Source organism: Pan troglodytes, chromosome 7 (assembly GCF_028858775.2).
Source record: "Pan troglodytes isolate AG18354 chromosome 7, NHGRI_mPanTro3-v2.0_pri, whole genome shotgun sequence".
Taxonomy (NCBI): domain Eukaryota; kingdom Metazoa; phylum Chordata; class Mammalia; order Primates; family Hominidae; genus Pan; species Pan troglodytes.
The window spans coordinates 31,886,064-31,901,726 of record NC_072405.2 but is presented as its reverse complement, the minus strand read 5'-3'; the positions used below and the strand labels follow the sequence as shown (position 1 = coordinate 31,901,726).

At 48.9% G+C, this 15,663-nt stretch overlaps 1 protein-coding gene across 4 annotated transcripts in view; it reads right to left on the bottom strand.

Annotated features, from left to right (window-relative positions):
• The window catches only part of SLC25A37 (solute carrier family 25 member 37), a 43,731-nt gene extending 30,283 nt beyond the window's left edge, over window positions 1-13,448 (bottom strand). The window contains exons 1-2 of one of the 4 annotated variants that reach the window (XM_054656591.2): window positions 13,027-13,386; window positions 5,347-5,417 (exon numbers count right to left, since the gene is read on the bottom strand). Coding sequence is in view for 1 of the 4 variants with exons in the window: in XM_001159098.7 (XP_001159098.1) it covers window positions 13,027-13,236 (210 nt within the window). In the remaining 3 variants the exon portion in view is untranslated. Of the gene's footprint in view, window positions 1-5,346; window positions 5,418-13,026 lie in introns of all 4 variants that reach the window. The other 3 variants (XM_016959237.3, XM_001159098.7, XM_054656590.2) reach the window with 3 other exon arrangements.
• Window positions 13,449-15,663: the final 2,215 nt, after the last annotated feature.

Genomic DNA, 15,663 nt, shown 5'->3' with positions numbered 1-15,663 from the left:
TGCTATACTTTTACATGACTGGCAGCATAGTAGGTTTACACCAGCATCATCCCAAACACGGGCGAAATGCAATGTGTTGTGATGCCCCTAGGTAATAGGAATTTTTCAGCTCCACTATAATCTATGGGATCACTGTCTCGTCACACATGGAGTCCACAGTTGACCGAAACATCGTTATGTGGTGCTGGCTGTAATTCAGTCATTCAATGAAGGGCAGGGGATGAACCTACATTTTCACAAATACCATTTGAATCTTCCTAGGGAGCCACATTACTGTGAATCAGGCTAACGCAAGCCAATGTTTAGCAAACGAACCACAGAGGCGGGTGACTAAGGAAAGCAGCTTTCTTGATTCTTCAGTTAAAGGCACACCCTGGGTTTACCCCTTCCACCCTCATATGTATATACACGCACTGGCAGCATCTTCTTGCCTTTGAAAAGATGTCCCCACCTCTGGTCTGACTCCCTGGATCTGATCATCAGCCGGCCACTCAGCAACTTTAATCCAGGCTCCCAACAGCCCTAGGACACCCGTGATCCACAGGAGGGCAGAGAAAGTGGGGAGGGGAGCACTGCGCATCAAGGACGTGCCGTGAGTCAGAGGCACTGCCCGCGGGTCCCGCTGCCCGGCAGGTCTGGCTGGCCAGCTTCCTGCAGGCTGCAACCTCTCTCTCCATGTTCTGCTTCTCAAGCCAGGCCTTGGGCAATGCAAGGCGCCCGCAAATCCCTCAAGATGGGCACCGTGGGGACCCTGAGACAAAGGCACTTGTGTGCGTTACCTCCTTCTCCTCTTTAGCAAGTGAGGAAAACAGTGACGGGAAAGGCCAAAGTGGGGAAGAGCCCAGGCGTCTGCAAACACACACAGTCATTCTTCCGGGATCATTAGTCACCTTCCTGCTCCTGGGGGACCCCTCCTCACAGCGTCCCCAGACTCATCTGCCTGGTGCTCAAAGGGACAGACTTTCTTGGAAAATAAGAGTAAGGATATAAAATCCCACAGACGTCCTCAAACTAACAGCCCTGGGTACACCTCCCTGAAGGTGGGCTCATCCGGTCCTACCCTGCTGGTTTCTGCTACACGCAGCCACTACTATCCCCTGTCTACATTACCACGAAATGAGCATGCTGTGAGCAGCACTGGCTCTTCCTCATTAGCCAGCCAAATGGGCGGCAGCAGACAGCCACCCTGTCTTGGCTCAACAGATGGGAGACACTGTAAGGAGAGAGGTTAAGTGCCCAAGGCCAGGCAGCTGCACTGAGTCCTAGTGCTGGAATGAGAGCCTGGATTTTCCATTCCAATGAGCTAACCTTATCCCTCCCACAGGATCCCAGTGTGATAATAAATACCATGACCTAGCACCTGCACAGAGAGCTTTATACTTTTAAAGCGGTGTTCCCTGCAAGCCTGCCTGTATTTTCTCACTACATGCATAAGCGGACCTGCCAGGGGAGGCAGGATGGGCACCGTTACCCTTCCTTATTTCAGATAAGAAAACTGCAGCCTTAGTGGACCACGGAACTATGATGTAGTGCTCTTCCCAGTAAGTCACTTATATACATATACTATGATCTGGGAAGGAATCTTCACGACTAGTCCGAATTCAAAACACTATATTGAGTGCAACTTCGACTCACTGCTGAAATGAGAAGGTGTCACAGCAACTGCAATTTGTTTCAGAGAGAGAAGCCAGACGCAGCCAAAAATATCCTGTGGCAATAACCATATGTCATCATCCTTCTTCCTTGCTTGCCTGAGTACTTGCCCAAAGAACTCCTAACTATACGTTAGAGCCCTGCATTCTGTGCCACACTTTCTGGGTGCCATGATTTCCTGGAGTTACTCCCTCGACTCAACTCTGGTTCCTCCGTCCCAACAATGCAGCTGGGCCCCATCATCAATCTCAGCCCTTTCTCATATTCTAGAATCCAGCTCAAGGGCTCTGCTGCCATTAACATCTGAGTCTGCATCCAACATCCTACTGACTTGCTCCAGCCTAATTCCCTTCCTCTCTTCTCTCGCTTTTAGCTCTGGAGCAGAAAAAGGCCCGAGTTCTAGGGCATGTAATTTTTCTGAAGTTCAGTTTTCTCAAATATGAAATGAGAAACAACACCTGCCTTTTCTCACCCTCAAAGGAGAGCTAAGAGGATCAAATGACCAAATAAAAGCTAACAATACAAAAATAATATAATTAACAATTGCACCAGCAATATACAAACATACCCAGGCATTGAAGTAATACTTTTAGAAATAACAAGAGGAGCTGATATTAATGGGGCATTTGCCATGTGCCTTAACATTCTAGGTGTATCATCTCAATTAATTCTCACAGCAACACTGAAATGGGTAAAGTTATTAGCCCCATTTTATAGATGAGAAAAATAAGGCAGAGAGAGGTTTCAGGAACTTGACCAGGTGCCACTGCAGGCAGTCTGGCCGCAGAGGTTGTGCTGTTAACCTAAACAGCTCTAATAATCAAGCACATTGCCTCTGATACAATCTGTCATTAGCTTTGCGTGTTAAGGTTTGCAAGAGCCATTCACAAATCTATCTCACCTAAGCTTCCCAACAGCCCTGTCAAAAAGGTAAAGTAGATGACACTAGTCTAGATTCACAAGAAAACCAGTCCAGAGAAATGATTAGCCCAAGGTTTCCAAGCTGGTTAATGGCAGGACCAGGACTTAAATTCACGGGGCCTGCACCCCGCCCCAGTTTGGTGACCTTTCTAGGGCCTCAACACCAGCGTAAGTCTGACACACAAACACTCCTCCGGGTCCCCCACCCACAGCAGTGTCTCAAATGCACCCTTTCTGGTCATGCCAGGGAATAAACACTGTTGGCTAAATATCAGCCAGGGTCTCTCTTTCACCAGTGACAGCCATCGCAGACCACGTGGCCAGCCAGACCTCAAGGTTCCAGAGCCTTCCAAGTGGCTCTCTGGATGGATCTGATGGATCCAGAGGCTCGGTGGACCCGGAAGAAGTTCCCTCAGTGACACAAGGCTGCAGTCCCTCAACTTGACCCACACGGCCAGACGTTTCCTAGACCTGTTATGCAACCCTTGCTTCAAGCAAGCTGCTGCTGGGATTTCTCCCTATTTCAACATGTTTTGTTTTCTCTTCAGAGAGAAAGCACGAATGTGAAACCATAACACCTCTTAGTACCCGACAACGGCCCTTCCTGTCTGGGGTTACGAGGAGGGTGGGGGATGTTTTCAAGAGCACCTTCTGTGAGCCAACTTGAGCCTCCAGAATGACTAACCACCGTGGGAGGGAGGGTGAGGATGGTGGGGAGGGAACACAACTGAGGACCACTGTCTCTCGCAGGAGAAAGAACAAATTCCAGAGCGCCCAGCAAAGAAACTAGAACGACACTACCCTGTAGGCTCTAGACCTGCAAGACGGCAGCAGCTTGAGCAGTCCAGAGTCCATACACCCCAGACCTTGTTCTCCCAGCCCATCTGAAAGTCCATCAAGACAGGCGACTCTTGTCTTGAAAGGGAGCTGGTTCTGTCGCCTTAGCTCAGGGTCTAATTATAGGAAGCAAGCTTACTTTGAGAACGGGGACCAGGCATTCTTATTTTTGTAGCCCAGTGTCTAGCACAGTGCCTAGCCAAGAGGGCACTCAGGAAACGTGGAATGACATGAGTGGCCAAATGAAGACATTGCCTCATCGGGGTATAGCTGCTGCTTGCTGGGTTCTACACACACACACACACACACACACACACACACACACACACGACAAACAACGGAGCCAAGAAAGTCTTCTTTGTGGCCATAACATGCATGGATTCAAAACCAATGCCAAACAAAAATCAAAACTGGAATTTGTTTAATAGCAAGTTTTTTTTTCTCTGTTTTTTTTTTTTTTTTTTGAGATGAAGTCTCGCTCTGTTGTCCAGGCTGGAGTGCAATGGTGCAATCTCGGCTCACTGCAACCTCCGCCTCCCAGGTTCAAGTGATTCTCCTTCCTCAGCCACCCAAGTAGCTGGGATTACAGGCACCCGCCACCACACCCAGCTAATTTTTGTATTTTTAGTAGAGACGGGGTTTCACCATGTTGGCCAGGCTGGTCTCAAACTCCTGACCTCAGGTGATCTGCCCGCCTCGGCCTCCCAAAGTGCTGGGATTATAGGTGTGAGCCACCACGCCCAGCCAATAGCAAGTTTTAAAGCTTTTCATAACTTTTTTTTTTCATCTTTTTTAAAAAGCTGTGCCTTCCTTCATTCAACCAATATTCACAAAATACTTCTTTGTCATTCTTTGGATGAGTCCAAGAAAGGCTGGAGGAGGAAAGAGTTTCAGTCTGTGTGCCTACCATGCAAAGGTCAGGCTTTACATGCAAGGCAAACAGAAGTGCTAAGGGATTATCAGGTGGGGAGACACACAGGTGTGAACTGCAGAAAGACGTGGCTACTCCCTGTCTTTCTGCAGGCTTGCAGGCTCTGAGGCAGGCACCATGAAGAATGGGCTGGATCTTCCACTCCAATCAGCTAAACTTACCTCTCCCGCAGGATCCCAGTGTGACAATAAACACCATGACCTAGCACCTGCACTGAGCTTTACACTTTGAAAACTGTGTTCCCTGCAAACCTGCCTGTATTTTCCAACTAGATGCACTAAAAAGACCTGCAAGGGAGGCAGAATCGGCACTGCTACTCTTCTCTATTTCCGATGAGAAAACTGCAGCCCACCAGGAAGCTGCTGGGCTTGGAGGCTGAAGAGCAGGACCAGCCATGACTGACGTGCAGAATGAACTGCAGAAGCTCCTCCATCAAATACTTACTGAGCACCTACTGTATTTCTGGCAATGGGAATACAGTGGTGAACAGAAGAGCATACATCCCTGCCCACTTGGAGCCTACATTCTGATGAGGGAAGAGAGACCATAAACAATACAAATAATACTATAAATATAAGTAAAATATGTAAACAATATAAATAAATGATGGTGTGTGTTACGAAGTAACAACTGCTGGGGAGAAAAACAAAGCAGCAATGGGCAATAGGGAAATGTGAGGCAGGCGAGAGTAATCTCATTTTTTTTTTTTTTTTGAGACAGGGTCTTGCTCTGTTGCCCAGGCTGGAGTGCAGTGGTCCAATCATAGCTCACTACAGCCTCGACCTCCCAGGCTCAAGCGATTCCCCCACCTCAGCCTCCCAAGAAGCTGAGACCACTGGCGCATACCACTATACCAAGCTAATGTCTTTATTTTTTGTACCTATGGGGTCTCGCTATGTTGCCCAGGCTAGTCTCCAACTCCTGGCCTCAAGTGATCCTCCCACCTCGGCCTCTCAAGGTATTGGGATTACAGGCGTGAGCCACTGAGCTCGGCCTAAACTCACTTTTAACTTGGGCAGTCTGGGATCTCAAGGAAGAGGAGACATCCAGGTCCCTGAACCAAGGCAGTAAGTAGCTGTGGGGAGGGAGAGAAGGAAACACATTCAAGAAGTATTACAGATACAGCCACAGGCAGGCCTTCCCTGCATACAGGGCAGCAGTGGGAGAAAAGCTGACGACCATCCCAGGGTGCAGAAGGAGGCAGAAGGGCAGGCCCGAGGGGAAGCCAGGACCACCATTCTGGCCACACTGAGTCTGAGGAGGCTCCGAGGCAACTGAAGATTCAGCTCCAGAAAGTCTGGGCCCAAGATAGTGATCTGGGAGCCATCAGGTCCCAGGAGGAAACTGAGGCATGTGTGCTGGGGAAAATGAGGTGGAAGGGCACATTCCTGAGGAGAAGCCATGCCCAAAGAGGAAAACTGAGGATCGCAGGGCCAACCCCCTCTCGGAGGTGCCCCTGGCAGGAACAGAGGCAGCAGGGTGGGCCAGGAAGATGATGGGTAGCCAGAAGTCTCTGTGAGGCTGCGGCTGGGCAGTGCAAAAGCCAGGAAGCAGGGGTGGCAGTAAGGAAGTAGAGACCAGTGTCAATAGTTCTTTCAGAACATTTGTTGTTTTAAGGAGGAAAAAAAGGGGCAACAGTTTGTTTATGGGAAGAAATATTGGGGGTGCATGTGAGGTCAAGGTGAGAAGTCTGGGGTTTATTTAAGACAGGATGGGCTTGGATCTGTAGAAACACTTTTGAGAAAAACTCAATGGAGCAGGAAGGCTAAAGATCCCAGAACCGAGTCACTCAAGAGTGAGGGGACAAAAATGACATCACCATCACCATTTATTGACAACGTACGCACCACGCACTGTGGCAAGAACTTTACATATGTTGCCTCATTTAATTCTTACAACAACCCTATAAAATAGCTCTTGGTATTTGATATGGTTTGGCTGCGTCCCCACTCAAATCTCAACTTGAATTGTGGCTCCACGTGTTATGGGAGGGACCCAGTGGGAGGTAATTGAATCATGGGGGCAGTTTCCCCCACACTGTTCTCATGGTAGTGAATAAGTCTCACGAGATCTGATGATTTTATATGGGGAAAACCCCTTTCACTGGGTTCTGTCCTCTTTCTTGTCTGTTACCATGTAAGATGTGCCTTTTGCCTTCTGCCATGATCGTGAGGCCTCCCCAGCCACGTGGAACTGTGAGTCCATTAAACCTCTTTCTGTATAAATTACGCAGTCTCAGGTATGTCTTTATCAGCAGCTTGAAAACAGACTAATACAGTATTCATATCCCCACTTTGCAGAGAAGGAACCTGAGCTTAGAGAGGTTAGGTAATGTGCCCAGGTGTGCAGCCAGTATTCAAATCCTGGTGTCAAGGTGGTTTGTATACATCTCCCTTCTCTGCCACATTGATATACCTTAAAGGAATGAAGACACCTGTTCCCTTATAGTGGGGGTAGAAGGCAAGAGAGTTTGGAAGGACAGTGACAGGAAGATGGGTTTGATTGAGGTCCTGGTTTCCCTATGACATGGAAGCAAGATGCCAGGCTGAAGCTGACAACAATAGGGTGGGGAGCTAAGGGGCAACAGGACCCTCGTGAAGGATGCAAGCAGCTGCCCAGACATGTGGAGCTGAGGCCAGGGAGCATGTGCATTGGAGGCAGTGTGAATGTCCCCTGAAGGGCTTCGCTGCCCAAGGGACAGATGGGCTGTCCAGGACCCAGGTGGGGCAAGCCAGGGTTGGAAGAACCAAAGGCAGAGAAACTAAAGGCCCCAGCAGCTGCAGCAGTCAATCTTGGGGTCCAGGCTATAATAATCTGGATTTAAGATCTCAGGAAGATTCTGAGTTAGGTCAAGGGACCATGGAGGTGAAGGCCATTGACTCAGAGGTGTAAGGAATGGAGTGATTTGGACTTGAGTTGGGTGGGGACGAAGAGGGGCCATCCTCAGGGTGAGGACGGGATCTGTGGAGGTGAAGTCTGTGCATCAGATGCCAGAGTCCTCAGGGAATGAGAAAAAGTGATGGCAAGCATGCTGATGATGATGAAGATAAAGATGAGAGCAGACATCAGAGAGTATCAACTGTTCTGTGCGTGTACCAGGCACGTGAAGTGCAGCGAGGGCTTAACCCTCACAACCACCCTGGGAGATCAGTACCATCTCTTCTCCTTTTTACAGATAGGGAAATAGCACAGAGAGGTTAAGAAACTTGCCCAAGGTCACACCTAACTGGGAAATGGGACCCGGTCCCAGGGATTCGGACTCAAGGGTCCATGCTCCCAACCCTTAGCAAGAGGAGCTGGATTTCCATCAGGAGGGGGAAGTGAAAGAAACATTCGGTAAAGAGGGGAAGATGTAAGGGAGCTTGTTAACAAGGAACTTCCACAAGGCCCACTGGAAAAATGAGAGAAGTGGGAAAGAAGCAATGGAAAGCTGGGTCAGGAAAGAGAAAGCAGGAAGAAAATCAGGATCCCCATTTGACAAGTAAGGACATGAAGAAGCTAAGTGTCCTGCCCAACTAGTAAGTCAAAGACTGGAATTTGAACCCCAAGATAGTTCTCTAAGGGTGGGAAATCCATCTCAGTAGGAACTTGAGGGAAGGTTGAGGGAACTTTAGGGAAGGTTTCCAGTTCAACAAAAAGAAAGAGGCTGGGCATGGTGGTTCATGCCTGTAATCCCAGCACTTTGGAAGGCCAAGGTGGGAGGATCACTTGAGCCCAGGAGTTCAAGACCAGTCTGGGCAACAAATTGAGGCCACCATCTCTACAAAAAAAATACAAAAAAATTAGCCAGGCATGGTGGCATGTGCCTGTAGTCCCAGCTACTCAGGAGGCTGAGCTGGGCGGATCACTCAAGCCCTGGGAGGTCAAGGCTGCAGTGAGCTGCGATCACACCACTACTCTCCAACCTGGGTGACAGACCGAGACCCTGTCTCAAAAAAACAAAAAAAAGAGAGAGAGAGGGAGAAAAAAAAGAGAAAGAGATTGGATATACCCCTCCTATGACAAACATCAGACACAACATTCAAGGTGGGCATGGGAGTGGCAAAGCCATGCCTCCTGCCATGGTCCAGCCAACACCATGATCACAGGGGTATGTCTGTGGCCAGCATGGATGGGACATGACAGCCGGTATTTCGGATTAAAAACAAAAACAAAAACGCAAATTCTTTGACAAGAAAAGGTTCCGTACTAGTGGAGACAGGAAAAGAGCCAAAAAGCTCCGGGGTTCAAGAAAGATGCTGAAGGCTTCCACACCAGCAGGTGAGTTCATCCGATGAGTCAGAAGAAGGAAACCCCTGAAGTCAGACAGAGTCAGAAGCCCAAGACTAAAAAACAGAGAAAGTGCAACTGATTCCCCAAGACTGGTCACTGCTGCAAGACAGGACAAAACTCATCTCTAATGAGATGGCCACATGCAGCTGAAACGTGCCCAAGTGGAAGCCAGGAAAAGGTTTGGGAAGCACATTCCTCCCTTCCAGGTGACACACACATCCCCCACCCCAGGTGCACACCCCTGTATAGTTTAAGCAAAGCAGCTGATTAAATCCTCCCATTCAACCCCAAATACCTCACCCTACTAAAAAGCTGAGGCCCCCTTTGCTGTTCACAGTACTCTTGGGCACCCGCCTCCAAACCACGCTCCAGCCTGCCCCTCCCCAATTTAGGGCAGAGAAAAGTGGATGAGGTTCTCACACTCCTCAGGGTAGGCCTGAGGGGTACAGGCCATGGCTGCCTGGGGGTTCATGAAACAAGGAACAGGACTGCAGCTCACAAATACCCCTTTTTTGATTCCTCGCTCCAAATTCGCCTTTTAAGAAAATCACCTCTCATCAAAGGACAGAAAAGAAGGGAGCGGGGGGATGTGAGGGAGAGAAGACAAGAAGGGAGAGAGAAAAATCATTATAATTTTGTCCCAGGAACTAGAGCAATTTGGGATTTCACGCCCTTCTGAAGCTGAATGGCATGGACCGAACTGCACTTTGTTTGGAAAGCAATGAAGTGGGTGGGAGGGGACTCTGGCAGCTGCCTGCACTGCCCCCCAGCACCCTTCCTACCAGTCTGCCTGCAGCCAGGAGAAAACTCAGGAGAAAAGTCAGAAGTTGAGGTAATGCTCTGCTGAGCTGGGCAGGCTGGCTGTGCATGCCATAAGGTCAGCCAGGAGGCTCCTAGAGGGAACGCTCCGTGGTGCACCAACCTGGGAAGGAGGGCTCATCCTAGGAGAGTCACAGGCAGGGTTTCCCCCAACAAGCAAAGCAAAAGAAGGGTTGTGAAAGGGTCAGCGGAAGTCCCCCGGCTTCAAATCTTTCCTGTTTCCTCCTGCCCCTGCTTTCCCCAGGCGGGACTCGGCATGGTCTCCAAGTGGTGTGCCTAATCTGGTTGGAATTTCCTCCTCCACCCACCTGGCATGCTCCTCAAGTCTTGAGCTCTCCTGACCAGACCAGGGGTTCTTGTATCCACCCCAAGTGCCCCTTGCCACTCTGGAACACCAGAAAGAGGCTCCTGGAAAACCTGCCACCAGGCCCCGCCTAGACAGGAGTAAGTCATTGCCACCATTTGGTGAGAGCCCTGCAGAGACCCTATACTCCCTCCCTGGGTATCACTTTGCTGCTCACTGTCATCGCAGGGGCAGCCAAAGGTCCCAGTAGACTGGCCCTTTATGGATGAATGAGTGCTCACATCCCACCATGGGAGGACCAAGGGAAAGAAGACGACACAGGAAGCAGCAGGAAAATTGCCAAAGGTCTTCCAAATACCCATTTCATAATCTCAGTGTTGCCTGCTGGGGCTCCACAGATATTTTCTCAGGTTCAGTGGTTTTCATATTTGTTTGACCAGAACTCCCAGCCAGAAGTACATTGTACACGTCTGTAAAATGCACTCAGAGACACACACACACAACCCAAACAGAATTTCAACATTTCTCCCACTGCATGCCAGGCACACCCGTATTTTTATACTCTCACTAATAACTTCTTTTATTTATTTATTTATTTTTAAATGCAGAGTCCACTAATGGGTCATGGCCCACCATGTAAAAAACACTAGTTATTAAAGTGACATTGGGGATGTGAGGTGTGACCTCATGAAGAAGCAAATTTAATATTATAACGGGAAGCATCCACCAGGCCGACTTTGCACTTAGAACTGCAAGATAAGTAGCATCAGGTTCAGGGTTGAAAGTGACCAGCACAGAGCTCCACAGTCCACATTACCTAGGATAGAAAAAAGCCAGCCGATTCAACATTCTTATTTGTCATTACAAGATCAAAGTTAAAAATGGCGCCTTTCAAAACTGGAGAAAGCTTTCTCTCTTTCAAGATCCGATTTACATAGATTTGTTTTCAGCTGTAATAATTCTTTTGATATTTCAAGTAACATAAAAGAGGACGATAGGTGTTGTGTGTTCAGAGAAATGGGGCATGGGTTAAAAATGTGGAGAGGGACTGAGCTGGTCCACTGTCCCCACTTTATAGTGACAAAACTAAGGCACAGAACAGTGCCCGAGGCATGAAGCAAGTGAGAGCAGGGCTTGAAGCCCAACCCGGGTTTCTTGACTCAGTTACTCCCGGTCTTCGCCATCATCCAAAATACTTAAGAGGAACACAGGTGTGGTCTCCCCCAAGCCTTTCCATGATGGAGGATGCGCCCCTGACTCCTCATGCTGGGCAGACAACTGTGCTGATGTTGGCAGACCTTGGCACTCAGTGGCAGCCTCAAAACCAACCCTGCACATTTCAGCATGGAAGGGCCCCTAAGGGTCAGTTATAATCCCAGAACCTAGAAGACTTCACTGATTAGCTAACCCACGCCTTGTTTTACAGACTTGTCTAGGAAAACCAGACCGGCTCCTTCTACCATTCACACCATGTTAACCTGTCCACAGGTGAAAACTGCTATGGAAAGTAATACTAAGTATACAGGTGACATCTGAACCAAAACATAACAACATCTATGGGGCAGGGAGAAACTAAACACAGATCACACAATTTAAACATGTGAGAAACGCCTTTTGAGAGAGTCAAAGGGTGCTCAGAAGGCACAACTAATTATTTCTAATCCTAAAAATAAGCTAAAATGATGCTCTGAAGTGAACTCACTGTGGGGTTCCCGAATAGAACATTCATCTCAAGACACCAGTAGGACTAGGGCCTGCTCAGATAACACCTCCCTGCTCCTAACTTTCCCCAGACTCTGCCCAGGGCAGTTGAGACAACAGCTTCAATCATGGAGAATTTTATTACATTTGAGAGATTCTTTCCCATACAAATGCCACCTGGTATCAGTCTAGTGTCTTTCCTGGAGATGAGAACCATTCCTCTAACTCCCCACTGGGACACTGGAGGGACATATGGGTGATGGCTCAGGCTTAGGTCCAGCAGCACCTTGGAAGCCCATGTCTTTCCTCACTGGACTTCTGCCTGTCCAGACACTGACTGCTGGCTCCAAGCGAGCTCCCCGGAGCCGGGAAAACCCTCTGAGTTATACTTTCTGGCCTTCATACCTGCTCATGCAAGACCAGCATCAGCAACAAGATAAAGCTGCTGGGGGTGCCTCTGTGGGACCTGCCTTGCAAAATAATTGCCACCTAGGGAGGCCTCCGAATCCCCCAAAGCACACTGCAGCTGCAGCCAGAGGATAGGAGGTGGTGTAGGAGCCTGGGCAAGGTAATCGGTTCGCCTCTCTGCGCCTCAGTTTCTTCATCTGTTAACCTCCAGGGCTGTTGCATGAATTAGGCGAGTTATGCCTATAAAAGTGCAACGTGTAACAGTCAATACTGGCATTACTTCCTGCACCACTCTATCCTGGCCCTGGGGTGTTCTGGGCAGGCTGACAGAGGGCAGCCCTCAGTCTACCAGGCAAAACGCACCTAGTAACGCTGCCTCTTTACAGAAATGCAGTTAAAACTACCGGGGCAAGTGACAGACACGGTTTAAAGGAAACTGAGGGCCTCTCACACAATCCACAGCAAGGGCTGTAAGGCACAAGCCCACCCACCTCCCCGCAAGCAAAAGGAGAAGGCAAACGTCATTGCCTCCCGGCGGCTCGGCGACCCAAAGTCGGGGGAAGAAGTGCAGGAACCCTCAGAAAGGGGATCCCACGGGCCGCTGTCGAACCGGTAAAGAGCTGCCACTAGTCGAGAGAAGACTTGCCGGCCCCAAGTTCCCGAAATAACCCGGGGAGCAGCAGCCACACACCAAGTCCCGAGGGCGCGCGGCCGGGCCAGGGCCACACGTTTCTCAGCGCCAGCGTGGTGAGGGCTTCCCCTGCGGGGAGCTCCCTCGGAAACCGCGCACGTGTGGGCGGCCCCAGCCAGCCCGAACGGCCAGCGTGGTAAGACTGTGCAGAGCTTCAGCGATCGCGTCCCCCGGGAGCCCAGTCGCCGCCGAAGCCAGCGGTGCTCGCCACTCCGCCTCCCCCGCCTCAGCGCCGCCAGCAGCTGGGGCTGGGCACGCGGCTGGAGCAGCGGGCGGTGCGGGGCGAGGACCGGGCACCCTCGCGGGGTCGGCGGAAGGCGCGGCGCCCAGGCTGCGCGCAGCTGCTCCTGGGGCGACCCCGGCCAGCCGCGGTCCTGGGGAGAGCTCGGTTTCGGGACGCTGCCCCGAGGCTGCCGGCGCGCGGGATGCAAATGCGCGCGCGCGCTCCTTCTCCGCTCGTTGCGTCCCCGAAGTCTCCCCGCGCCTCACCTTCACCGAGTCCACCGGGTACATGACCGAGTGCTCCAGGATCCCGGCCATCGCTCCTGCTGTCATGTGGGTGGACACGGAGGCGCTAGTCGGCAGGTTCTCGTAGTCCTCCGACCCGGTGGCGTCCTTGCCGCCGCCGCCATCTCGGCTGTCCCCATCCATCCTCCGCGCCACCGCCTGGCTGCCCACGCTCCCGCTGCGCAGCTCCATCCGCCAGCTCGGCGGGGCGCAGGAGGCTGCAGGAGGTGGGCAGGGAGGGGGAGGGGTGCAAAACTTCACTTCTTAAAGTGGGAGCCACCTCCCCGGGGCTGCGGCGCCTGACGCCATGGCGGGCTGGGGTGGAGCGCAGCGGCCAGAGACACCAATCGACGGGAACCAAGAGGCCGGCGGCCGCCGCGCCATTGGTGTGCGGGACAGTGGGGACCCGCCTCCCTATGTGACGTCACCGTCCCGTGCACATTTCCAAGCAACCGGACGGGGGCGAGAGGAGACGTGGGGTGGCCCGGAAAGTTGTACTATCTTGAGGATGGGCTGGTCCGCGAGGGGCAGGGGAGGTCATTGGGGAGGGGCCGCAGTGGGGTATGCCCAGAGCTGGAGGCATGGGTGACAGTGTCTCGGGGAAAATCCGTCCCCGTGGCGGGTGGGTTTGCAAACAGAATCGCTCAGTGAGCTTTGGCATTCCTAAGGCCTGAATTTAAACCTCAGGGGCCCGTTCTAGACTGCTTTGTTGGAGAGACCCCCATTCATTCGAAATTGTTTCTCTCAACCTAAATACATAATGCAGAGCTAAATGTGTTCCTCTTGTTCTTACCGAGAGGCCGAACCCACCCTGCCCTGGACCGAGCAAGGCTATAAGGAGTGACCAGGAGGGAGCCCCTCTGAGTAGGCACCTCCAGGAAATTTTCTTTGGGTTTGATAGGCCCTTAAGGTCTATAGAGGCCTGATCTCACAGTTAGGAGTGTGAACTGGCTGAGAGTAAAATCTTACAGCCTTGCCCCTGCCTGTCTTAAGACTGTGGTCACCTAGTTCTTAAAGTCGTCCTAAGCTGGCCTCTTCAATAAAGTGTAACCCAGGCTGTTTTAATATTGTTTTGCTCCAGTCTGGGGAAAAAGGGAGAAATCAGAAAGTAGGGGAGGGACCTGTCTGCCTCTGGAAGTGTCCATCTAAATTGCATGTTCCAGGGCTTAAGATGACTTGGGCTGATCAACTTCTAGGCACCAGGGCCTCCCTGTCTTATCTAGACAAGGCTTCTCGTCAGGAAAGCTGGATCCTGAGATATGAAAGGGTGGGGAAGACGCTGAAGAGGCTGAGCCTACTCTCTACCCTCACCATGATCAGCATCCCAAGCAGCTCTTAGGGATTTGAGATACAGTAATGTGAGCATGGGGTAGAGGTCAATAGAGGCGTCAGGACCAAGAGCACTGTTTCCCTAGTTTTGGTAGCTGCAGATAGTAGCTGGCAAGCTGAGTGCTAAGGATGTGATAAGTAAAAACAGGCTCTGTGTTTTTACTTAGCCATCTCTGTAATGGCTAGAGAAAACTCTACTTTTGTCAAAGGTCGTTTTTAAGAAATACTGATCAGAAGCTGTTGATCCTTATTTTTAAGTGGATGCCCTTTAAGCATTAAGTCTGTAAGAACCCACTGCCCCACTTCTGGGAATGTAACAAAAACCCAAATACACATGAAGCTCTTCTTCAAAGCATTCCTTATAGTAGTAAATCATTGGAAACAACCTAAATGGTCAACCAGAAGGGAATGGCTAAGGAAATTATGATGTGTGCATAATATTAGTGAAATATTATGCAGCCTTTACAAGTGGAATTTACATTACAAAACATGGACGATGATTATAATGTAATGTTAGGTGAAAAAAACAAAACAAAATTCTATAACCATTGCATTCACAAAGATGTAAATGTGCTCGGGAAAAGAATCGCATGGTTACTGTGCTAGTGATGGAGGCTTATAGGCAACTGCTTTGACTTTATTTTTCAGACTTTAAATAATACTTTTATTATTTCTGTAATTTAAAAATAAAAAACCATTCTTTTTAGGAAATATATACCATATTTACACATACATACACACATCTATATATAGAAGTATATATGTATAGAATATAGATATGTGCATATGTATAAGATATATAGATAGGATATAGAATATACACATATGTACATATATAAAATATGTTGATATGTGTATATAAATATATATAGATATATGTGTATATATAAATGTATTTTTTTACTTAGCCTCTCAGCATTCATATCCATGTGTATATATAAAATATATATACATTTTATGTATAAATATGTACATTTTCTATATATAAATTTTATATTTTATGTATGTTTTATATAAATTTTATGTTATATATATTTTATATAAATTTTATATTATATATTTTATATAGATTTTATATTTATATATATTTTTTATATTTTATATATTATATAAATTTTATATTTTATATATTTTATAATTTATATAAATTTTATATTTTATATATAAGATATATACACATCTATATATTTTACACATATTTAATATATACCTATGTATATATGATATATACACCTATGTATACATATATACATCTACTATGTACATATATACACCTGTTATATATGTATG